The sequence below is a fragment of the Pimephales promelas genome, chromosome 12 (genome assembly GCF_988280905.1).
Source record: "Pimephales promelas chromosome 12, fPimPro1.hap1.1, whole genome shotgun sequence".
NCBI lineage: Eukaryota > Metazoa > Chordata > Actinopteri > Cypriniformes > Leuciscidae > Pimephales > Pimephales promelas.
This window is the reverse complement of record NC_142780.1, coordinates 10244634-10269814: the sequence shown is the minus strand read 5'-3', so window position 1 is coordinate 10269814 and position 25181 is coordinate 10244634. Positions and strand designations below refer to the sequence as shown.

At 40.6% G+C, this 25181-nt stretch overlaps 1 protein-coding gene across 1 annotated transcript in view; it reads left to right on the top strand.

Annotated features, from left to right (window-relative positions):
- The window catches only part of taf2 (TAF2 RNA polymerase II, TATA box binding protein (TBP)-associated factor), an 84124-nt gene that overhangs the window by 48404 nt on the left and 10539 nt on the right, over window positions 1-25181 (top strand). Inside the window, exons 18-22 of the mRNA XM_089117474.1 lie at window positions 4153-4263; window positions 4471-4664; window positions 9928-10067; window positions 10997-11066; window positions 16649-16758. Of these exons, the coding sequence (XP_088973600.1) occupies window positions 4153-4263; window positions 4471-4664; window positions 9928-10067; window positions 10997-11066; window positions 16649-16758 (625 nt within the window). The remainder of the gene's footprint in view (window positions 1-4152; window positions 4264-4470; window positions 4665-9927; window positions 10068-10996; window positions 11067-16648; window positions 16759-25181) is intronic.

Below are 25181 nucleotides of genomic sequence, written 5' to 3'. Positions count from 1 at the left end.
TTGAACACTTTTCTTCTGGCATGCTGTGTTTTAATGTTTTAACTAGAGATTGTCTGAGAAAACTGTTTCATGCAAATAATGCACAACCATGTCTATCTCTTTCCATTAAAATATAAATCAATTAAAAGTACTATTTGGCCAGTGCAAAAGATTGAGAAAAACTTTCTCTGAAATGTATTTAACACTATTTGATTTATTCATTCAAAAACAAGGCAAGGATAGGCTACTGAAAAAAAAATGTTTGTAATAATGTGGCGGCATATCCGCATTTCATATATTCCTTGTACCGTTAAACTTGGTATCACGTGGATGAATAATCATATGCAAATGATATGCAGATAAGGATATGCATATTTAAACTAGGCGTTGTATTGTCCATATATAGTTGTTTCGGGGAGGAGACGCATGTGCGCACAATCTCCTGCTGACTGGGATTTATAAAGTGAATTCTGCGCAGGTTCTGGCGTATGAACGGTTTTATAAATCTGAAAACTTTTGTGCGTACGCAAATTCTGCCTTATGTGCGTACGCACACTTTAAGGATGAAATCTACGCAAAGTTTTATACACGAGGCCCCAGGTCTTTTGTATGTGCTTCATGAATTTTTTTTGTGGTTTTACTCAAGATAACTTAAAAGGAGCGAGCAAAAATTAGCGTAACCAATATCCCTCACATGTGCAGATTGATATTTAAACGTTTTATATTTTTTATTATTCACAGTAACGTTTAGATATTTAAATGGAATAAAACGCCAATAACAAAGTGAACTAGTTAGGTTAGCTGACTACCTTAAAGGTGCCCTATACTGTGAAATTTAATTTATGTTGGCATAGTTAAATAACAAGAGTTCAGTACATGGACATGACATACAGTGAGTCTCAAACATCATTGATTTCTCCTTCTCACTTAAATCTCGTTTTTGAAAAACACCCCTGAAAAACAGGCGAATCGCCACATAATACCGACTCTGACGTAAAAGTCGGGATCATTAATATGTATGACTCCAAACATTTGCATATGCCAGCCCATGTTCAGTGATAGACGAGACGGAGCTGCGCAGCCGAAGCATGGCAGTTTATCCGTGTTTGGATGTACACATGAATACAAAAGTATATTTTAATTCCTTCGTCCGAGCCTCTGAAGAAACAATGGATTAATTTTATTTTCTCTGGAAATTTTCAAACATTTAACCGAGGACTTGTTTCCTCAACTTGCTAAGAGCTGGCCTCGGATCGAGCTGATGTGTTGTTGTTCAAGTTCAGACAGGTAATCTTTCACTTTAAAATCGTTCAATACTGTTTTTGCATCAGTAAGTCAGGCCAGTGAATAAAAATCAACTTCACATCGTTTCTTTTAGTAGGATGAAAAAAAAAAATCGTATTTAAATTGTGAATTATATACAGAAAGAAAGCGATCAAAGAACAATCACAGCGCGAGTTTATCTGGACACTTGCCAAACTCGTTATGAATTCAATGACGCACTGCACAACGAAATTCTAATGTTAACTGTATTTACATCATCGTGTCTGCTGCATTAGATAGTAGAGAGACTGCATTGCAATCTTCATTCTCGCGATGGACACACTCACTGTCCTTTGCTTGCTCAATCACAGCAACACTTTATGTGATTGGAATAGATCTAAATACTTCAAAAACATCTCACGATTCGTTAATCTCGATAGCTGTAATAGTAAAAACCTATAATAGCTGTAGTAAAATTATTCGAGAGAGTTTCACATGTAATAGGCTACATAGCTATTTCATATGCAAGCATGTCAGCCAATCATAGCAGAGGCCGTTTACACACAGCAGACACGCCCCTTCAAACCGGGTGTTCAAAGCAGAGGCTAAAGTCAGGCTAGGAAAAATGCCTTTTATTTCTAAATTATTACTATTTTTGATCTAAAAAACATACTAACATTATAAGGGCAACCCAGGAAACATTATAAAATAATTTAAAAAAACATTATAGGGCACCTTTAAATATCCATAGATATCGTAGTCAGTTCTTACGGTCGTTAACACTTTCTCTGACAAGCGGATGCGATGAGACCCGTTTTCTGGTTTGGTCACGTGACGAACCACACGGCATAAAGCCTATTACATCCAGGACGAGACCCCCTTCCTAATTAAAGTTGATTTTAGTTGATCATTATAAAAATTATTAGATAATATAGTGACCAAAATGGTCACATACACAGAATCTTGTTCAAAAAGCCTAATACACAGTGTAATCAATTCACCAAGTTAATAACATTAAAGATTTATTTTAAAGGAGTGTCTTTTATCTTACCTACTAAACTTAAAAAAAGGTTAACACAAAAAAGGTTTTATAAAAAGATAAACCTCATATTTCAGCATTTAAATCATCTCTATAAAAAGAATGAGTCAATAAAGATACATTCCTGACATTTATAATTAACATTATAGCTTATATTTTATTATTAATAGTAAAATTCGTACCGATTTTCCCATGGCTGTCATTGCAATAGAACCATCCACTCATTACACTGCGCTCTCCACAACGACAAAGTTTTAGTAGCTAATGTATTTGCTCTGCTGAAAGATTTATTTACGGAGAAGAGAAAAAAACATCCAAATGTTTGGGTGCACGTGCACTCTTATACTGAAAAGTTTATGAGCGCGCTTCCCCTGCGCCTATTTGAAACAGAGGATTTGATATAACAACGTCGAGCGCGCAAAAGACGCGATAACTAATCAGGAGATCCCCTTGACATCGCTTCTGCACACGGCACCTTCTCAGCAAGCATGGCGCCATTGCCAATAATTGAATCGAAATGATAAAAAATAGAAAAACTTCGCGGCACAGAGGATTTTTTTTTTTTTAACTGCTCGTGCCGCCCCCCTTGTGACATGAAGAAATGCCACCCCGGGCAACTGCCCAGTTCGCCCGTGCCTAGAACCGCTGCTGGGTTCAACCCCGAACTTTATGAAATAACGTTACTATGTTTTGAGTAAGATAGAGAGAGAGAGAAAGAGAGAGAGAGAAAATAGAAGCATGCAGAACATGGTTCGTTTCTGAAGCACGCGCAGCGTCATCACGCATCTGTGTTTAAAAACTAAGCTCAGACTCGATTCTGAAATTCTCTGAATCGATCCAGGATAGTCAGCAGCCATATCACCCTGTAGCCCAAGACTGGTTGCCCACTAAAGCTAAGCAGGGCTGAGCCTGGTTAGTACCTGGATGGGAGACCTTCTGAGAAAGCCAGGTTGCTGCTGGAAGAGGTGTTAGTGAGGCCAGCAGGGGGTGCTCACCCTGTGGTCTGTGTGGGTCCTAACACCCCAGTATAGTGATGGGGACACTATGCTGTCAAAAGAGCACTGTCCTTCGGATGAGACGTTAAACCGAGGTCCTGACTCTCTGTGGTCATAAAAAAATCCCAGGATGTCTTTCGAAAGAGTAGGGGAGTAACCCCGGCATCCTGGCCAAATTTGCCCAGTGGCCTCTGTCCATCATGGCCTCCTAATCATCCCCATCTACACCAATTTGCTTCATCACTGTCTCCTCTCCACCAGTAAGCTGGTGTGTGGTGAGCGTTCTGGCGCACTATGGCTGCCGTCGCATCATCGAGGTGGATGCTGCACACTGGTGGTGGTTGAGGAGATCCCCCCCTCTATGTGAAGCGCTTTGAGTGTCCAGAAAAGCGCTATATAAATGTAATGAATTATTATTATTATTGTTGGGGAGAGAATAAATAACACAATATCACATACATTAAAAATAAACTGTTCTTTTCTGAACGCCAGACCGCGAAGCATGGCAAGTTGATGCTTGATCTTGCAGACTGCTCCCGCGTGTCACGTGACCAGTGTGATCGCAGCTCTTGCGATTACAAAATCGCGTTTCATCATATCGCGATTTTATCGCAAATGCAATTAATCGTTCAGCCCTATACTACAGTATATGTATTGTGACCCCTAATCCCATTGTCTCTTGTCTTTGGTATTTGCCTGTTATAGTTAGTCTATTTTGCAGTTCACAGTTTGAATGTTTTATTCTTTATTGTTGTGTATTAAGCTGCATTGCTTATAAAACGATATCTCCCTCAGCCGTATACTGTATATTGCTAGAATGACACTAAAGTAGACTATTGTTGTTGACTACTGAAGTTGACTATTCTTTTCTTGTAGACTATGCCTGTGGCCATGGCTCTGCTCAGAGATGTTCAGAACCTTTGTCCCAGAGAGGTCCTGAGTTTTATACTGGACCTCATCAAGTACAATGACAACCGGAAGAACAAGGTAATAGAGCAAAGAAAAGCAATTTGTAGGAAGCATATATATGGAATTATGTGAGCATTTTAGTGAAAAGTGTAAGGCTAAAATTGTTCCAATTGAGCTAATGCTTAAAGCTCATGGTTTTTCTATAAAAAGCTGTTATGATTGAAATAAATTACTTGTCAGCAGAACATTGTGAACAGTTGTAACCATGTGTTTTTCTCACTGCAGTTTTCTGATAATTTCTATCGTGCTGAGCTGATTGATGCCCTGACAAATTCACTGACTCCTGTCATCAGCATTAATAATGAGGTGCGCACAGTGGACAACTTGAATGCAGATGTTCGCCTGATCTTGGAGGAAATCACTCGCTACCTTAACATGGAAAAGCTGCTACCAAGCTACCGTAACACTGTAACAGTCAGGTGTGTGTTCGCTTCACATCACCTTGAGGGCCTAAGCACAGGTTTTTTAATAGGTCCCGAGACTTAAAAAATGGGTGGCCAGGACGATTAATAGATTAACAAAACAAAAGAAAAAACTGTGCGCCAGTATGCTGCTGAGTTTCTTTAATATTTGTAAGGTGCCAGCGCTCCACAAACAAGTTCACAAAGGAAAACGAAGCGACAGGCAGACAAACAAAGCACTTTATATATATATATATATATGTATGTGTATATATATATATATATATATATATACACTCACCGGCCACTTTATTAGGTACCCCATGCTAGTAACGGGTTGGACCCCCTTTTGCCTTCAGAACTGCCTCAATTCTTCGTGGCATAGATTCAACAAGGTGCTGGAAGCATTCCTCAGGGAGTTTGGTCCATATTGACATGATGGCATCACACAGTTGCCGCAGATTTGTCGGCTGCACATCCATGATGCGAATTTCCCGTTTCACCACATCCCAAAGATGCTATTGGATTGAGATCTGGTGACTGTGGAGGCCATTTGAGTACAGCGAACACATTGTCATGTTCAAGAAACCAGTCTGAGATGATTCCAGCTTTATGACATGGCGCATTATCCTGCTGAAAGTAGCCATCAGAAGTTGGGTACATTGTGGTCATAAAGGGATGGACATGGTCAGCAACAATACTCAGGTAGGCTGTGGCGTTGCAACGATGCTCAATTGGTACCAAGGGGCCCAAAGAGTGCCAAGAAAATATTCCCCAGACCGATGACACCACCACCACCAGCCTGAACCGTTGATACAAGGCAGGATGGATCCATGCTTTCATGTTGTAGACGCCAAATTCTGACCCTACCATCCGAATGTCGCAGCAGAAATCGAGACTCATCAGACCAGGCAACGTTTTTCCAATCTTCTATTGTCCAATTTCGATGAGCTTGTGCAAATTGTAGACTCAGTTTCCTGTTCTTAGCTGAAAGGAGTGGCACCCGGTGTGGTCTTCTGCTGCTGTAGCCCATCTGCCTCAAAGTTCGACATACTGTGCGTTCAGAGATGCTCTTCTGCCCACCTTGGTTGTAACGGGTGGTTATTTGAGTCACTGTTGCCCTTCTATCAGCTCGAACCAGTCTGGCCATTCTCCTCTGACCTCTGGCATCAACAAGGCATTTCCGCCCACAGAACTGCCGCTCACTGGATGTTTTTTCTTTTTTGGACCATTCTCTGTAAACCCTAGAGATGGTTGTGCGTGAAAATCCCAGTAGATTAGCAGTTTCTGAAATACTCAGACCAGCCCTTCTGGCACCAACAATCATGCCACGTTCAATGTCACTCAAATCACCTTTCTTCCCCATACTGATGCTCGGTTTGAACTGCAGGAGATTGTCTTGACCATGTCTACATGCCTAAATGCACTGAGTTGCCGCCATGTGATTGGCTGCTTAGAAATTAAGTGTTAACCAGCAGTTGGACAGGTGTACCTAATTAAGTGGCTGGTGAGTGTATATATATTAGGGGTTTCATCAACTAGTCGACTGTCACAACCACTAGTTGGCGCTGTCGGCCTTAATCGACTAGTCAGAAACAAAATGATGACGTGTGTATATATATATATATTAGGGCTGTCAGTTTAACGCGTTATTAACGGCGTTAACGCAAACCCATTTTAATGGCGTTAATTTTTTTATCGCGCGATTAACGGTCTTTTTGTCCTAGCAAACTTTGTAGTTTTTTCACATGCTTTTGCAGCAAGACGGCATGCGTCCTGATCCATTTCGCCGTCTCGCGCTCGTCATCCACTCAAAGCCGGCTCACAAGCCCAAACGAGTGTGTGTGCATCGTGCCTGTTGTTTTGTTTATGTGTGCCTGTTGTTTTGTTTGTTTTGCACTTTGGTCGAAAAAGCAACAAAACGTCCTCGCGCGGCGCAAGCCATTGAAATTAATGGGTTTCAGATCGCAGCGCGAGGACGTTTTGTGCCGCACACACTCGTTGGCTTGCGAGCCGGCCAAATAGTAACGTAACGTTTTGAGTGGATGACGAGCGCGAGACGCCGAAATGGATGCCCTAAGATTCTAAATGGACTTTTACTTTTACTTTTAAAACTTTTACTTTTAAAGTTTACTTTTTACTTTTAAAAAGTTGCCAAATTGTCCCATTAACAACACCAAGTGATCTGTGTTTTGTCGTTGTGAACTGAGCTATCATCATCTCAGCACGTCCAGTCTGAAACACCACTTGATGATGCCCAAGCACACACACACACACACACAGATGATGCGAATTCTCCACCCCCTAGCCAATATCAGAACCTCGTCAGTATTTCTTTCACCCTTTTATTGATAGACAGTGTTACATTGTGTGAGAGATTATTTGTATATGTTAGTGTGAAATTGAACACTATTCCAATGTTATTTTCAATAATAATAATAAAAAAAAACATTTGCACTAAACAAGCCAATCCACTTTCCCATGTTGATAATAGCATTAAAATGAGAAAAAATAATGTAAAAAAAGAAATCAAAAGACATTTAGAATAGATAAAAATGTGCGATTAATCGCGAGTTAACTATGACATTAATGCGATTAATCACGATTAAATATTTTAATCGTTTGACAGCACTAATATATATATATTTATGAACTATCCCTTTAAGTACAAGCGGCAGAACTATTTACCGTATTTTCCGCACTATAAGGCAAACTGGATTATAAGGCACACCTTCAATGAATGACCTATTTTAGAACATTTTTCATATATAGGGCGCACCGGATTATAAAGTGCATAAGATAGCCTACAGCAGTCAAACGTTTGACTGGGTTTGCGTTATGCATCCACTAACGTTAGATGTGCTAAAGGGAATGTAGCGAGTGCGTGGCGCTGGAGGTGAGGTGTTTATTAGTGTGAGCGCGCTGGGGCGGGCACGTAACTTACATTCCAGCCTGACTCATATGAGTGTTCAATGTGCGGCGGCTCGCTGACAGCAACAGCTGGCTGTTTTGAATGAGACAACTCGGTTACTGTGAACGGAAAGCGCTTTATGAACATTCTGTGATGTGCGAGCAGCACCGGGGACAGTGCGTCTGTTCGTGTGTCTGTTAAGAATGAGCGCTCGAGCGGGAGACACACATAACCTGATTTATACAAGGTTGAACTGGCCGTGTGACAAAGCGGGCATAAGATGGACACGAGCGCTAGTTCGCGGGCGAATTTACTTTTAGTTCGCGAACTAATTGATCCATATATAAGGCGCTCCGGATTATAAGGCGCACTGTCTTTTTTTGTGCTTAAGTGCGATTTATAGTGCGGAAAATACGGCTACCACTGTCACTTTTAGACCAGAACGCGATGTGTTTAATATAGACGAATATTACACCAGATGTTCTCTCAAATGTTTGCTTTCACTTTGGACATAGCCAATTCTGTTTATGTAAACATTGTGTGTATTTAACAGTATTAGCATAATAAGACTCGAAAGATAACTTAGTCTAGTATTCAGGCGCTGTTTGATAGGCTTCTAGTGCCTGTGAGCATCGGGGGTTTGCACTCATGAAAGCGCACGTTAGAACTGCACATCAGCACGTTAATTAAATGTTTAACCGGCAAGGCATATGCAAATAATAAAGTTTTGTGAATTGCAGTGTCCTTTACCTATTCATTAACGTGTGATGTTTAGGCTATGTCGCGTTGTACAGTTGAGACAGAGGCGCCAGAACTGAATTGATAGAATGCACTGTAACATGATGGGATATTTTTTCAAAAGCAGATCGTGGAGACATTTACTATTCGTGATATCGCACACCCCTAGAATAAACCATTTAACGACTAGTCGTCGACTGTTATGCAAAATTAGTCGACTAGCAAAAATCAGTAGTTGTGAAACCCCTAATGTGTGTATATATATATATATATATATATATATGTTAAGGCTGTTGGAACGAATTCTGAAATTCGAATATAATTCGAATATTAAAAAAATCAACACTATTCGAATGCTGAAGTTACTATTCGAATATTGCTTTTATATATATATATATATATTTTTTAAATTATATATATATATATATATATATATTTGCAATTGCCTTTCTCGCGGCTTACACGCATGTGAAAATGAAATGCTTTTGTTTTGTCTGAACAATAAAGCTTTTGAATCCTAACACAATTGCGCACGTTATCCAAGAATATAGAGCGAGATAGAACATACTGCGAGCATAACATACATAGCACTCAGCGCGTGCATGGCAGAGAGGGAGAGAACGAGAGACCTTGCGAGTGTGCCGCGTGTAAGTTAGTCCCGTGCTCTCTTATTGTTAATAAGAAAGCGATCTTAGGGGCCGTTTACACCTGGTCACTTCATGCGTTTTCTGTGATCAGATAGTTACGATCGTGAATTCGCATTATAATGCATTCCAGACGAAACTGGACAAGTGTAAATGCATCTGGTTGTTAAAACCACATGTACATTTTACAGCTCCCAAAAATGCTAAAAAAAAAAACGTGTGAGAGCGTGTTATAGGCTAGGTTATATGAAATGTTATTTTAGTCAGATATGACGGCGCTACTGTGACACGCATGACCACCTCAGATGAGCCGCTGAGCCCCTATTCATCCAGCCAACGCACCGCAATCTACCGCAAATCAAAGTGAAAGTAAGTCGCAGACACTTAACACTACCATCTTCATTAAAAGTAAAGAAACAAAATGATCTTACCAGGGCTGTTGCCGTTTTCTCTTATTGCTGTCTTGGCTGATTTTGAAATTAGCCGATGATTAATAAAATGCAGCTCATCTGTTGCTTTCGGTGACGTGCACTTTATTAAATCTGTATATAGCGCGGGAATTGAAGATCGGATTTATATCCGTTTTGGAAAAGCACATTTATGTGACCAGGTGTAAATGGAATCTTTTTGATAAATCAGATAGCTATCTGATCTGAGAAAACGGATAACGTGGCCTGGTGTAAACAGCCCCTAAATGTTTATTGTAGTAATGTTATATGTCCCTCTAATGAACAGAACGTGTAACAACAACCACAGGCTATAGTGGCATAAGATCCATAAGAATGTTTAATGTCGTAAATATTAATAACAGGATAAATTTGAGCATTTAATATTCGAATATTATTCGATTCTATTTCAAATTGAAGTTCAAACTATCCCGTTTCAAACTATCCATTTAAGTAGAAGCTTGTAGATATTTAGTCCAGACTTTTTGCATCTTCACTTATTTACATTTGTATTTTTTTATTGTCATAATTCTTTACTGTAGTTGCTTACGGGCCATTCGCATGCTACAGAGGAATGGTCACATCCCCAGTGACCCCAGCCTGTTCAAGGCCTACGCTGAATATGGCCACTTTGTGGATGTGAGGGTTGCAGCACTGGAGGCTGTAATCGACTATACAAGAGGTACACACTCTTTTGTTTAACCACACGTTCTCTTTCCACCCTTCTCTTTCTTTTTTCTTGTGATGAAAACTGGGATCATTTAGTTGGTCTGGAATTACTTAGTCTTTTTTTTTTTGTAAGTCTGCATTGTGTAGCAACTGTTCTTTCCACACGTCTCATTGTCAATGAAATTGAACCCAACTTCATTTATACATGAAACCTTGAAAGCATGTTTATTTCTCTTAGTTTTGTATAGTGACAAATTGCCAGTTAAAGTTTTATGTGGAAAAATGATGTTGAAAAGCCAACCATGATTGTTGCGGGCGAGTCTGTTTGAGGCTTTCCAGTAAAGCAATAGCAATTTTATAATAAAGAAGTTTTATATAAATTTAAATAAATAAATATAAAAAAATCAGTGACGATGAATCTATAAGAAGTAGGTGCTGCTGAAGTAGGTGTTAGTGAGGCCAGCAGGGGGCGCTCACCCTGTGGTCTGTGTGGGTCCTGACACCGCAGTATAGTGACAGGGATGCTATACTGTCATAAAAGCACCGTACTGTCAAAGAGAACCACATTGCATCCAACATCTTGAAATTATCTGTTTTTAGAGTTAAAAAAAAAGAAGTATTCCTTCAGCATACTGCTTTGAACTAATCTACTCCATTCATTGTAGGCCAAGGTATTATGATGATTGCATTATTGTGGTTCTTCATCAGATTGTTTCTGATAAAAATGTTGTTTAAATCAGAGCTATCTATAGAAGTCCTTTGAATTTAAACACATTTTTTCTTTAAGAGATTGAAAATCTAACAAAAGATCCTTCTCCGACCATATTTTGACGTGCGAAGACAAATATTCCTCTTTCTATACTCTGAAACATGAAGAGAACATAAGCTTCACGATACATAAAAATCTTGTAAAACTTGCATTTTTTGTTTGTATATTGGCAGTTGATAGGAGTTCCAGTGAACTGCAGTGGCTTCTGGATCTGGTACAGAATGACCCAGTCCATTACATAAGGTCAGTAATGATTTCAAACACTGTCTGTCACTGTAGAATTCAGAAATCAATATTTGGTGGAAAAACCCTGATACTTCCAATCGCAGTTGTCTTGCGTCTTGGCATGCTTGATTGATAAACAATAAATCGACTTATCGCACGATATACTGTATGGACATGACCACAATCCACTGTTCCAGTGCAAATATAAACGTGATGGTGCAAAATGGTGCACGCTCACAGCTATTGTTAAGGCCATTTCACACGGGATGCGGCAGTCACGAGTGCCTAGTTCATTTTCACAGAGAACAGTTTTGCATTTCACTGTGCTGTTTTTCCATTGTTTTTGAATGTAAACGTGCGCTAGACATACATGTATGAAGCAGCGGCATTGTAAACGCACAGTGCTCAAGTTAAAATAACTTTTAAAGACCCCCTGTGGTGAAAATCACATATTTTATCATTCTTATACATAAAATTGTAGACAAACCTGTATAATTCGCTCTTCCTCTTGTGTGCACCATTTCATTACTTAGACAAGAAGATCAGGGAAAAATCTGGGGATTTAAAATCTACATATAATTGGCTTTTGTGCAGTTACAAGTGTGTTTGTTTTTTCCTACTTGTTACTTTGCAATTTTTGTTAGCAATAGGTTTATTTATTATTAATTCAAGTTATTTTATTATTTAGGATATTTAATTTTTTGACATCTAAATTCCAGTGTCCAAATATTCTTAAAGGTGCCATATGGAATAATTGAGGTAAAAATATCCAAAAAATGAGCTACACACATCAAAAGAATGAGAAGAAATAAGTGCAATGATGTCATTAAAAAACTGGCAAGTTATAGTGCTGCCGAGATATAACCTAAATTAGCATGCTAAATTATTAGCCCCGGCCCGGCAGGTGTCGTAATACCAGTTTCGGCCATGGGAGGCAGTATGCGGGCGGGCAACGTTACCACCAGCCAAACTGCAGTAACACGAGTAAGTCGCGCTCGCTTGTGTGTACTTGAACCTGGGCCGTTTCTCAATATGCCTTCTTGTCTGTACTTGTGTTCTTGTGGACTTGTAAAACGTCATCAGTCGCGGCCCAAGTACTGTCCCAATACACAAGTTTGCATTTAGGCAAGAACGGTTAAAAATCCCGGATGTGTTCTTGACACTCCCATTTTACCGAGGATGCATCGGATGGTAACTTGTGTGAACTTGACGGCAGAAATATCCCATAATTCATTTCGGCATTCGCGGAAGGAGCGGGAAGCAGAGAGAGGCAGGTCAAAAGTTACCTGAATATTACCGAATATTACCGGCGTTTTTTCCCGCCGTTGGCTAGTGATGTACACAAACAAACAACAGAAGCAGAATTAAAATGAGACAGGTGTTGCTTTATTGTTATGAATATACATTACATTGTAGTGTATGTAGAGTAATCCCGTTTGGGCGATAAAGCCTGGCTGTATAATAATTCTCGTTATGTTTGGGCACTGCAGACGGCGTCTGTGCGGGGGTACTATTGCGCAATACCAGCAAGAACGCATTGTCTCAAACTGTCAGCAGCGTTCTGTGTGCTCGTCACCTCGTGAGTTCGTTCTTCCAAGAACAACTAGCAAGAGCTTTCTTCCCAAGAACACAAGTCCGTTCTTTGCATTCTTGGTTTTGAGAAACGGCCCTGATGTCATGTCGTGATGTCGTGTGGAAATACAGCCCGCTACTAAATTTCAGTTCACGGATGAGTTAAATAAATGATTGGTCGATATTATGCATGAGTAATAGATTTTGGTAAGTTGTAACATATCTTTCAACAGTGTTCGTGTTCTTTTACCATTAGCTAGTAGAGATGATCGGTTCACGTGCGCTAGGGATCTGTCGTCTAACATTTACAAGCGCCAAAACTGCATTTATTGTTTGAATTGCGTAATAAAATGAACAGAATCTGAGAGCTAAGATCGGTCTCTGTGTCCTTTTCTGTGCATGACAAAATGGATGTGGCGTGAGAACCGAGAACCGGTTCTTTTCCAGAACCGGTTGTGTTTTTGAAAAAATACCGGAACCGTGCAAAATTCCTAAGTTTCGGTTCCGAAAACGGTTCTGATGCCGATGCGATATCATCATGTGGGCGAAGTGCTGGGAGTAGAAGACGCCGTCTTATTCCTAAATGACAAAAACTTCACCACTGAAGTTGCGATTTGCTCTCACACGCGCTGCATTTGTCACACACAGACACACGCACGATGCGCGCGCCGACCGCCGAGTCACTCTCTAGCCTACATTCAAATCTGTTTGCGCTGAGAGAGAGAGAGCAGTTGTCGATATGAAACTGCTTTACAATCACACAGTCTCAATATTTATTTGTTTCACATATTCAAATGATTTCCGTTACAGAATTAGTGAGATTATAGTTTGAGTAAACATTGACGGTAGTGGTCAAAACAGATGCAGTCCGTATATTTTTTGTGTTCAGAATTTACAAAATATATACAATGAGCGAGTGCATCATAATGTTTTTTTTTCAAACCGTGTTTTTGTCTTATCTTGAATCACTACGTAAAGCCTGTAATAAGCGTTAATACTCGGACTTCTTTAGACTGGCCGGCGGATCGCAGCTGCTGCGGAGTAGCCCAATGCCTGCGTGACTCGTCATGGACATAAACAGAGAGAAGTAGCTCCGGCAACAATGTTCTTCCGCAAGACGCATGCAGTTCTGTGTATTAACTGCTAGAGCGCCGATTTATCCAGTAATGAAATAAGTAAAGTCTTTATGAATCAATCATTCAAACCGTTTTAAAAAATAATCTGTTCTACACACATATGTGTGTTAAAGCATATACTATTCCTTCTGAGAGGGTATTCTTCACTGTTGGAGATACAATAAAGGAGAGGTCTAAATTATTATAGAGAATGCAGAATTTTTTAATTTCCTTTATATATAATTTTTTATTTTTTTTGCAAAGATTGCTTAATAATATTTTGAGTTTGTTTACATTACCAGTCTGTTAAACTAATTTGTCATGTACTATAAGAAATAAACACAAAAAGGATTGTGGATTTTTCTCTTACTAATATTTTTAATTGAATGGGAACCGGAACCGGAATCGTTTGGCGGAACCGGAATCGGAACCGGAAAATTTCTCACGATTCCCAACCCTAGTGAAAAGTTGTGTGTCTCACGGTGAATTTGTGAGAGTTGGCAGCTCTGAAAGACGCTAGCTTGGTCCACATCAGGGAATGCTGTCTGTCAAATTAATTCAAACTAATGATACAAATGTAACATGAACAAAACGAATACCATAAACTAAAAATGCCTGGGCTTTAATTTTCCCATATCGTCGAAATGCACCGGCTTGTCTATGAGACGGCCTTTATAATTTAGTATTGAGATGTTGTTCATTTAGTCTCTAATCTCTGAAAATCTCCAAATGATCCACGTGAAACTGTGGTCTTCCAACCTTTTACTATTAGTTTTACTGATTAATATGCTCGAGGGTGACCCGCTCGCCCGTGTTGTTTGAAGACATGAGTGCACGCGGCAGCGGAGGTATTTTTCTGGAGGTATACTGACCCCATCTGGTATGGAATATGGTGAATGATTTGATTTTTTATCCCAGAGGGCACCTTTAAGAATTAAAAGTTCATTGCCATTTGAACGTGTGTAGGCAATATTGTGCTGTTATATTATGATTTTATATTCAGTGGCATAAAATGGTCTAAAAAAGACAATAACATAGTTTATCACTATGGGCTCTATGCACGGCGGTATTTCCGGTGAAGGTGTAAGGATGCTCGATAACTTCCGCCGATCGTAGAGTCCAATGCAATAGTGAGAATTTATATTGAATTTTATACTCCATGGTTATACTAAAGAAACGTTAGTCACAAAAACAGATAAAACAGACACCCCTCGTTGTGTTTATGCTTCTTTTTAAAATTATATTAAATAAATATAACTATATATAAAATTACATCTAAACGTATGTACGTTTCATTTCAAAGACTGGAGGACAGTAAATTTTGAAGACTCTGCCATAATCCTGTTTTCCTCGGTTTTCCTCCGCTTTAATCTCCACAACCGGAAATGGACGAGCATCCTTGCGTCAAATGCGAAATTTTTTATGCGTGCATATAGCCCATTGTTTCTTGGACAATATATCGCCCAACAAAAAGTAGTTATTGTGACAGGCCTATTCTAATGACTTGACATCTGTCCAAGCCAAGAAAGTTTTTGAAATTCTTACATTTTCGGAAATACATTTGGGCTTCTTAATTTATTATTAAGGGGAATAGAGTATAGACCACTGATTCCATATTAAACCACAATTGGTAAACTGAAATCTCCCTTATCTTTTGGTTTCATTAATTTGGAAATTTTATGAAAGTCATTTTACTGTTCCATGAATTTAAAGAGCCCCTATCATGGATTTTTTGAAAATGACTGTTCATGTGGTGTGGAATATAGCTCTAAGGGAATGAAAACATCCTGCAAAGATTTATATCTGAAAGTGCACCAAATAGTTATTGGCTTTCAAAAGTGACAGTCGACTCTAGTCTATGAAATGAATTGTTTTTGAAACGAGTCATTAGCTGTTTCGTAGTGACGTAAATACGAAACATAAGCATATTGGCCGCGTCCAGTTGTAAAGTGTAAACTTGAAGTCTAGAACACAAATACTTCAGCTGAATAGCATCATGTCGAGAAGACGCTGTGTTCTACAATGCAAAGATAGTTCAGCCACTTTGTTTTCATTTACCAGGGATGAGCATGTGAAGAATCGGTGGTTAGAGTTCATATTTGCAACGATACCACAACAGTATAGCCCGATTGTGTTCTCATCATTTTTATGACGAATCATTCAAAAACATAAATGAATTCAAATGTGGATTCGCAAGCGGTTGTTCCTGAAGGAGGTCTCAGTACCCAGTGTATATGGATCAGCTTCCTCCTCCGAATCACAACCTGTACGTATTATTAATAATTGTTGTTTTTATGGGTTTTGTAGCATCGGGGCATGAGGAGGGAAGGCGCAATAAGTATGTGTGTGTGCACGTGCGCGCGTGTGTATGTGTGTAAGTTTCGCTCAGCGCAGCTTCTAGGTCTCCAATGTCTTTTTTTTTTAAATATGTGAAATGTTTGTCACTGTTATTGAAGTTGTCATAAAGAATAGAGTGTCTTGTAGTACTGCAGTGCTTAATCAATATGTTTATGCGTTGGGCTAACAAACAATAACTGGCTGGGTCATCTGACCAATCACCGCCGATTAGCGTCACGCAAAGGAGTGGTTTGGAAAAATGAGTCATTGTACGAATCATTTGGGAGTCGGTGAGCAAATCAGGTATAAATAAATGCATATTATAAGACAACAAAAGTGTTTTTTTGTCATTGCATTCATGTAAAATTGTTGTTGGGGACTCCCAGAACAATATTAGGAACATTTTAAATGCCATAATAGGTGCCCTTTAAGAAAAAATATAGATCTTTAAAATGGAACAAGAAGCAAGAGAGAGATTGGAACAGATATAACAGTTTATGGTGGATATTAATTTTTAATTGTTTATTAACTGCTGTATATTTATTTTAGATTTTCATAATTTTCTTCCCTCTTTAGGCATGAGATTCTCAGCATGCTTGCCAAGAATCCACCTTTCACCAAAGCAGTGGATTCTCCGTTATGTAACGAAGCTTTAGTGGACCAACTATGGAAGTTGATGAACTCAGGTAGAATACACACATTGACTTTTTCGTCTCGTAAGATTTAACGTCTGTGCCCAGTTGTTTAGATTTATCTAGATTTGGAAATCACATGTTTTTCTATCCATCTTACTTTTGGGTCAGTTTTTCAAAGCAACAAGGATTGGATCACTCTGATCCAGATACACACCTTTTTTGGGTTACCAAATCTGAATTACTTGTTCTCCAAATGGGGTTACATTTCACGATGTTGGCTACTAGCTATGTAAAGGACAACAGGTAGAGTCAATGTGGGGTCACTTTGTTTTATTTGAAGATAAATAAAACAACAAACTATCATCTCCTTCCATTTTCAATTTTCTTGAAAGAATCAGACCTCTATGGGGGCACTAAAGGTACATGGTGATGGGGAAAGAAATATGAAATCGAAGAAAGAATTTATATTGTATATATTTTTTGCATTCTCTGGCATTCCCCCAAGTAACTTTGCATTCACAAAAAAAAAAAAAGTTCTTTGCAAATGATTGCAAAGTTTCTGTGGAGAACGCAAAACGTTTACCCCACCACCCCCCACAACAAAATCAAATATACAGTACATTCAATAAGGGATGCAATTGTTAGAAACTACCTTTGACTGGGTTATCTCTGATAATTGTGATTGTGATTGATGTAGTTTATATACAGTGATTAAAAAACGGTTTGACATTGTTTTTTATATTTCTGGTTGAGGCATTATTTTATTTTTTAAATCTCTTTTTTATCCCTACTTCATGCCGCTCATAACACCTATCACACAAGATCAAGTAATTTGATTAAATTTAGTCCCCCCCCCTACTTCTACTACTTTTGGATGTAATGCCTTCCGCTTTGCATCAGTACATGACTGGAACATATGAAAAAATACCCTGAAACGTACATCTCTGATCCCAATCTCCACCTTTAAGCAAAACCTTGAAAATTACATAGTTGACTCTTGTTCCTGCTGACAATCATGAACCATATTTATACACATATTTAAGCACTCTATTCCTTTTCTTTTTCCCCTTTGTTGTCTATCTTTTTATTATTATTTAGTTGCTTGTTCTATGTATAATGTGTTTGACTATGTACAGCTGTACATTATGTTCTTATTTTTTCCAGTTGCCTCTTGGCCAGGTCATGTTTGTAAATGAGAAGTGGTTCTCAAACAGTTTACCTGGATAAATAAAGGTTAAATTAAAAAAATATATATTTACTTTAAAGGCTAAAGAGCAAAATAAAAATATAAATGTGTCTATATATATATATTGCATGATATAAATGTTAGATATTTTGACCATTTAAAAGTTGTATTCCATTTTTGTTCCTAAAATTCACCCAACTGCTGGGTTCAGAATAATCCTGATTTTTTTTTTTTTTTTTTTTTTTTTTTTATCAAATATATCCAAATCTTACTAAAAAGTTTTAAACAACACATAGTACCAGCTTGATCCAAACCAAGGTTGGATTTCGTGATCTAATCTAACGTCACGAGTCTCACAACAAAACGTTAGCAATTGGTTATTGCAGATCCTGGACAGATCCTATAGTTTTAAACTTCAACATAGTACCCACCTTTAAGGAAGTTAATGCTTGTCAATGGGGAGAGGCCAGACACTCTGTACAAATGAAATGTGTATGAGAGTCTGGTAGGACCAGACTAGGAGCTAACAGCCTACATTGTGAAATATATCCCTATTTGGAACACTGATAATCTGAAAAAGTGTGTATCTGGATCAGGGTGATCCAATCTTATTTTGTTTTGAAAAACCGGCACAAAAGTAAGATGGATTGCCTGATCCTTGATAGCAAACATGGGATTTTCAAATCTAGATAGTTCTGATGCAGATTGAACAACTGGGCCCTGCATTTAATTAATCTGTTTACTATTGTTGACTGGGCCAAAATTCCTAAACGGTCCATATTTGTAGAAAACATTTAGTCAATATGTTCTGACATTTAGCAAATCCCTCTGCCAATAATCATTTGTTATATTGACCTGTTATGCAACCCTCAAGATGGTTTGTTTTAAAAAGAACTGATGAGTTTTTACATGTATTCATACTCAGAACATATTTATGTGCAGATGATACATTTCAATTCTGGTTCTCTACCAGTAAGGCACTATTGGCCTGAAACACAAAAGTAAGTTTTGAATGAAAGCAGCTATTCAATACTGTTGAAACCGCAGCACACTATGACCTGCTTTTGATTATTGGCAGTTCTTCTAAAATGACATAAATCTTTTTTTACCACCCTTGGCATTGGTTCTTTAACCAAAGTCTCTTAAAGAGCTGCTGCTGTAGTGAGCAGTTTCTTGGTTTATTTTCTGACAGGGAGGTCTTGTTCTGCTCTCATTGTGTTAAAACACACTTCTGTTCATTCAGGGTTTGTAGCCAGTCTTGGCAGCACAAGTGCTGAGCCATTGCCAGCTCTGATTAAAGTCAGTTCTCGTAAATTTGATTGAAGAGTTTGTAGACCGTTATAGGACTTTAATGTTATCCCAAGATCTTCTTTCTCAGTTCATACCTTTAGCTTTAGCTTTATTCTTTTATTCTTTTCATGAAAATGCATTATTTATACCAATCTCATACAATTCATTTGAAATTTCCTTTACATTTCCATGATCAGAAAGGAGCAGATTGAAGAATAATATTCGTATATATTGTATATATACCTTGTGGTTCCTCCATTGATTTTTGAAGTTGCACTGTCTGTAATTTTGTTTAATATACATGACTGATCCAAGAACCATCTTAAGTTTTTTTTTCTAAAATGCATGGCTTCATCTTTCTTTTTTCTTCTTTAATAAAAAAAAAAACGGCACATACAAATTGTGACTAAATAAAACAACGAACTGCAGGTACATGTGATGATCTTTCTCTTTGTAGTCAGCTCTTGCTGTTGCATAAAGTTCTGTGCATAATTTGCTTTAAATCCGTAGATAGTGCTGCTTTAGAGTGGTGCATTGCCACCGAGAGAGAGGGGTATTTCCTAAGATAAGGGACTTATAGTGTGATTTCCTCAGACTTGAATATATACATTTCTGATTATCGGCATTGCTAAATTTGTGATTTTGATTGGTTTACAGACTGTTGATTACTTTTCTATGACTGTAGGTTATGTAGTAGTTCCAGGTTTATTGGGCACATTACAGTTCAATGTCATATTTGTTCTAAAATTGGAAGCAAGAAACTTAAAGAGGACTTATTATGCAAAATTCACTTTTACATGGTGTTTGAACTTAAATTTGTTTTGCAGTGTGTGTAAACAACCACCTTATAATGATAAATATCCACACACTTTTTTTAATCCCCATAAATTATAACCACCGTCAAGTCACATTTACAGTGAGGAAAATAAGTATTTGAACACCCTGCTATTTTGCAAGTTCTTTCACTTAGAAATCATGGAGGGGTCTGAAATTGTCATCGTAGGTGCATGTTCACTGTGAGAGACATCTAAAAAAAAAGTATTTGAACACCCGTCTATCAGCTAGAATCCTGACCCCCAAAGACCTTTTAGGCTACGTCCACATTAATCCGGATACATTTGAAAACGGGGTTTTCGTTTAAAAACGCTCTCCTTCCACACTAGCGTTTTCCGACGTTTCAGTGTGGATGAGAAACTTATAAATTCACTTTACTGCGCATGCGTGAAACTTCACAAAAGCTCACTGAGATGATACAGATGGGAAAATAAATAATAATGTTATATATATATAACACAATAACAGGATAATTTTATTTAGCAAAATAACTCCCCATCACTGATGCGTCCAGGTCACATTCAGTCACCATATGTTTGGTCTAAAACGCAACTGCTCTCCTGTTTTGCCGCAGGACAGCAAATGTGAGTAGCCTACAGTACATTATCTGTCATCTTTGCACTGTCCTATGAAGAATAGCAAATATTAAGTAACATAGAAAGTAACATATTTTAGCAACAGTGTAAAAATGAATAACGTCTCTGGTTACTTACGTAACCTATGTTCTCTGAATAGGGAACGAGACGCTGCAGAAAGCGCAGTGGGATATTCTCTGAATGTGTCAATTGTCTGAAGCCTAATAGAATCACGCCAATTCATTGGCTGATGGCACTCGCGCAATCTGGCACCACCGCCATAAACATATACGCGCGTGCAGCATCTTCCCCTCAGATTTCTCTGCCGAAAAGAAGACTGTCAGCAGCGAGAGGAGCTTGGCCGCTAACGCAGCGTCTCGTTCCCTATTCAGAGAACATAGGTTACGAAAGTAACCGGAGACGTTCTCTTTCATAGGTTCACTCAACGCTGCGGAAAGCGCAGTGGGAACGGGATACCAAACTCGCCAAGCAAAGAGCGCTGTAATGACTGGTATCAATAAGATAATGACTATAAACGGTTCAAACAGAAAGAACCTGGGAACCCCGAGTCATATCTAGATCCACATTATAGAAACGTACAAAAGTGTGCGGAGAGGACCAGCCGGCCGCAACACAAATGTCCTCCAAGAGAACTCCTCTAGAAAGAGCTAAAGAGGATGCCACACTTTTAGTGGAATGTGCTCTAATGCTAAGAGGCGAAGGCAAACCACGCACCTCGTAAGCCATAGAGATCGCTTCTGTGACCCAGTGAGAATCCTCTGTTTTGACGCAGCAAGCCCACGGCGGCTAGCACCAAAACGAACCAGAAGCTGGTTAGATTTTCTCCAACTGCTGGAACGGTTCACATATAATTTCAAAGACCGAACTGGGCAGAGCAGATTAAGCTTCCTATCCTCCTCAGAAGAAACAGGAGGAGGGTGGAAAGCGTTAAGGCTAACAACCTGAGAGCGGAACGCTGTGGAGAGAACCTTAGGAACATAGCCTGGTCTAGGTCTCAAGGAAACTTGACTAAACCGGGAGCGAAGTCCAAGCATGACTCGCTAACAGAAGAGCTTGTAAGTCCCCTACCCGCTTCAAAGAAGATAAAGCCAACAAAAGTGAAACCTTAAGAGTCAGAATCCGATCCGGAGCTGACTCCAAGGATTCGAAGGGGGCCTCCTTTAAACCCTCCAAGACGACAGAAAGGTCCCATGAGGGAACTCTAGGGGAGCGAACTGGTTTCAGGCGCCTAACCCCACGCATGAAGGCCGAAACTAACCTCAGTTTACCTAAGGGAATCTCGTCTGATTCTGTATGTGCTGCAATGGCTGCAACATAGACTCTGAGGGTGGTAGCAGCCGCCCCGGAGGTAAACCTCTCCTGCAGGAATTCCAATACTGAAGCAACATCATGTGCCAAGCACCATGACATGAAAACCTTCCATTTGGAAGAATACAGTCTCCTTGAGAAATTGCTCTAGCACTAGCGACGGTCTCTTGAACGTCAGTTGGGAGATCCAAGCCTAATGCCAACGGCCTCTGGTCGGCCAAACGTACAGCTTCTACATGTCTTGGCGAGGATGCCAAATCCTGCCCTGAAATTGGGAAAGCAGATCCTCTCTGACTGGAATCCTCCAGGGGAACGATTCCAGCAGAGGAATCAACTGCGAAAACCATGGCTGAGACGGCCAGAACAGAGCTACTAGAAGAAGGCGGACTCCGCTCTCCCTCACTCTGGCCAGGACCGCCTGGATCAGTTTGACGGGCGGGAAGGCGTAGAGTTTCTGCATTGGCCAGGGGTGATGGTTCAACATCCATCCCCCTGATTGGAGTTTCTGCCTCGATAGGAAATCCGCTGCGAGGTTCAGAATCCCTGGGACATGGACCACTCTCAGAGAAAGGAACCTGCTCTGAGACCATAAGAGAAGATGACGCGCATGCCTGTCCAGGGTGCGAGATCGAGAAGCTTCTTGCCGGTTTACATGGGAAACTACCGCCATGTTGTCCGTCCTGACAATGACATGGAGAGCCTTTAGAAAAGGGAGAAAATGACGCAAAGCCAGGAAGACGGCTCTCAGTTCCAAGCAGTTTATGTGCCAAGCGAGGGTCTCGCCCGTCCAGACCCCACACGCTGGTCTGCCCTCGAAAACTGCTCCCCAGCCGGTTAGTGAGGCATCCTTTGTAATCATCCGGCGACGGAATACCGTCCCTTTACTGACCCCTTTCCGAAGAAAAAGGGGGTCCCGCCAAATTGACAGGGCGCGAGAGCAACTGCCCGACACCCTCAACAGGCGAAAGGCTGGCCCAGTGGGCCGCATCCCTGAGAGCTTCATCCACCACAGGAAGGGCCTCATGAAGAGCAGACCCAGGGGTAGCACAGGGGAGGCTGCGGCCATTAAGCCCAGAAGCCTGCGGCAAGTACCCACAGAAACACGATGGCCTAGCGAAAAACGGGCCAAACATGTCATCAAACTGGAACTGCGAACACCATTGCCCAATTGGCAAAAAAAACAACGGGTCCATCTGTTGCTGAGAGAAAACGAAAGTATCTCCTGCGCAAGCGAAAGGAATCGGGTGAGTCGGGGAGAAAGCTGAGCGTGTCTCCTTCCTCCTGCTCCAGACGGTTTGGATACTATTGAGGGGTGACTGCACTTCGGGACACGCAGGGTGGCGAAAGTGGCTGGTTTAAAAAAGGAGAGTGAGTGGGAGGCGGGCAGAAACGCATGCGCGGTCTGACCCAACCTCGTGGATAGAGAGACCGCTTCAGCTCGAGGCACTTATGGGGCCAATGGCAAGGGAACCGGTCGACCGCGGGCTCCCTAGACCGTAGCGGGTGGGGGATGAGCCGAGTCACTTCTCCCGACGACGGGGAGAAATGAGAAGCCAGCGTGTCCTCAACCGCTAGGATGGCGGAATAACCGTGCTCCACAGAACCAACAAGGTTGGTGAAGTCAGCGGCTGCCGCGTTAAGCTGCGTTCACACTGCACCAAGCGACAGATACCATTCATTTTCAATGGTGAGTGGGCGACTTCCGGTGACACGCGCGACAGCGACCATTGGGGTGTGTCCAGCGACACAACACAGTTAACAAATGTTTAACTTTATGCAAATGAAGAGCGATTTCGCGAGCGACACTCAATAGGAGTGAAGTCAGTGGAGCGCGTCACTCTTAAGTGCTGAGTTTGTACATACAGTGGTGTTTACTGTACTGACTCCGTGACTGAATGGTCTTGGGAACCCAGATAGACCGGTATTTGACCGTCTGTCGCAGTTAAATAGCCGCGATGGCAAAGAACACTCACTGTTTCTTGTTCATCTTAAATATTATTGCATTTACATACTGATTCCATTTATATTAGTACTTTTGCTTCCAAAATATTTGTTTGTAGCGGACTGGGACTCGCGGGGCTCGTCAGGCCAGTCGATAGAGTTTCTCTGTAGCGCACGAAAGCATGTCAACAAGCTCCGTGTAGGCCAGGCTTCCTGGCCGCTCGGCGGGAGAGCATCCGAAGCTAAAACAGGCCCGAAATCCTCGGAGTCGGAAGCCGTGGTATAAATAATATCTTCCAGCCCGAAAGAAACTGATTCACGTGCTCTCGGGCTGGGACATAGAAAATCATGCAAGAATTAGACTGTTTTGGCACTGTGTGCGTGCTCGGGAGACGGAGGGAGAGAAAGGGGATGGCCCGTCTGCTCAAACTCCATATCCTAGAGCTCTATATCCGAGCCCCAAGTCGCGGATTCAAACGAGGCCTATGCGGCCTCGGGAGCGCGACGAGGGGGGACGAATGACTCCTTCTCAAACGCCGTGAACCGCGAGCGGAGAGTTTGAGAAGGAGGTTATCACAAAATTTACATTTTGAGTTCCTAAAATAGCCTCGCGCGCATGCGAACGCCCAAACACTTAATACACTTACCGTGCGGGTCGTCATTCGCGAAGAAGCGAACGCATGGCGGCGGGCAACGACGATACTCCATGGCACTTCACCGCAAGGAGAACAGTGATCCACTGAAGGCATTCGCTGAAATGCAAATGAAGAACAGGTGAAATCCATCGAGATAATCCGTTGATACGGGCTCAGAAAAACCGAAGTCGAAGGGCGAAATGGCCGCTTCGTGAAGGCAGAGAAATCTGGGGGGAAGATGGCGCATGCGCTTATATGTTTATGCGACGTGATTGCGTCGGGGCGGGGCCAGATTGCGCGAGCGCCATCAGCCAATGAATTGGCGTGATTCTATTAGGCTTCAGACAATCGGCACATTCAGAGAATATCCCACTGTGCTTTCCGCAGCGTTGAGTGAACCTATGAAAGAGAACACATAACAGGCACAATACTGATAAACATGAATATCTATTGGTACTACATCAGGGGTCTCAAACTCAACTTAACTGGGGGCCACTGGAGATAGAGTCTGGGTCAGGCCGGGTCGCATCAAGTATTCCAAAAAAGAAAAAAAAAGATTTTAGTATTCCAAAAATGGAGCACAACTGATCCAATCTTCTCAATCTTTATTATTAACTTTTCCTCTGATCTGTTCCTATGAATTTGAACATTCCTTTCTGTACATGATTGGTTCTTCATGAGCTG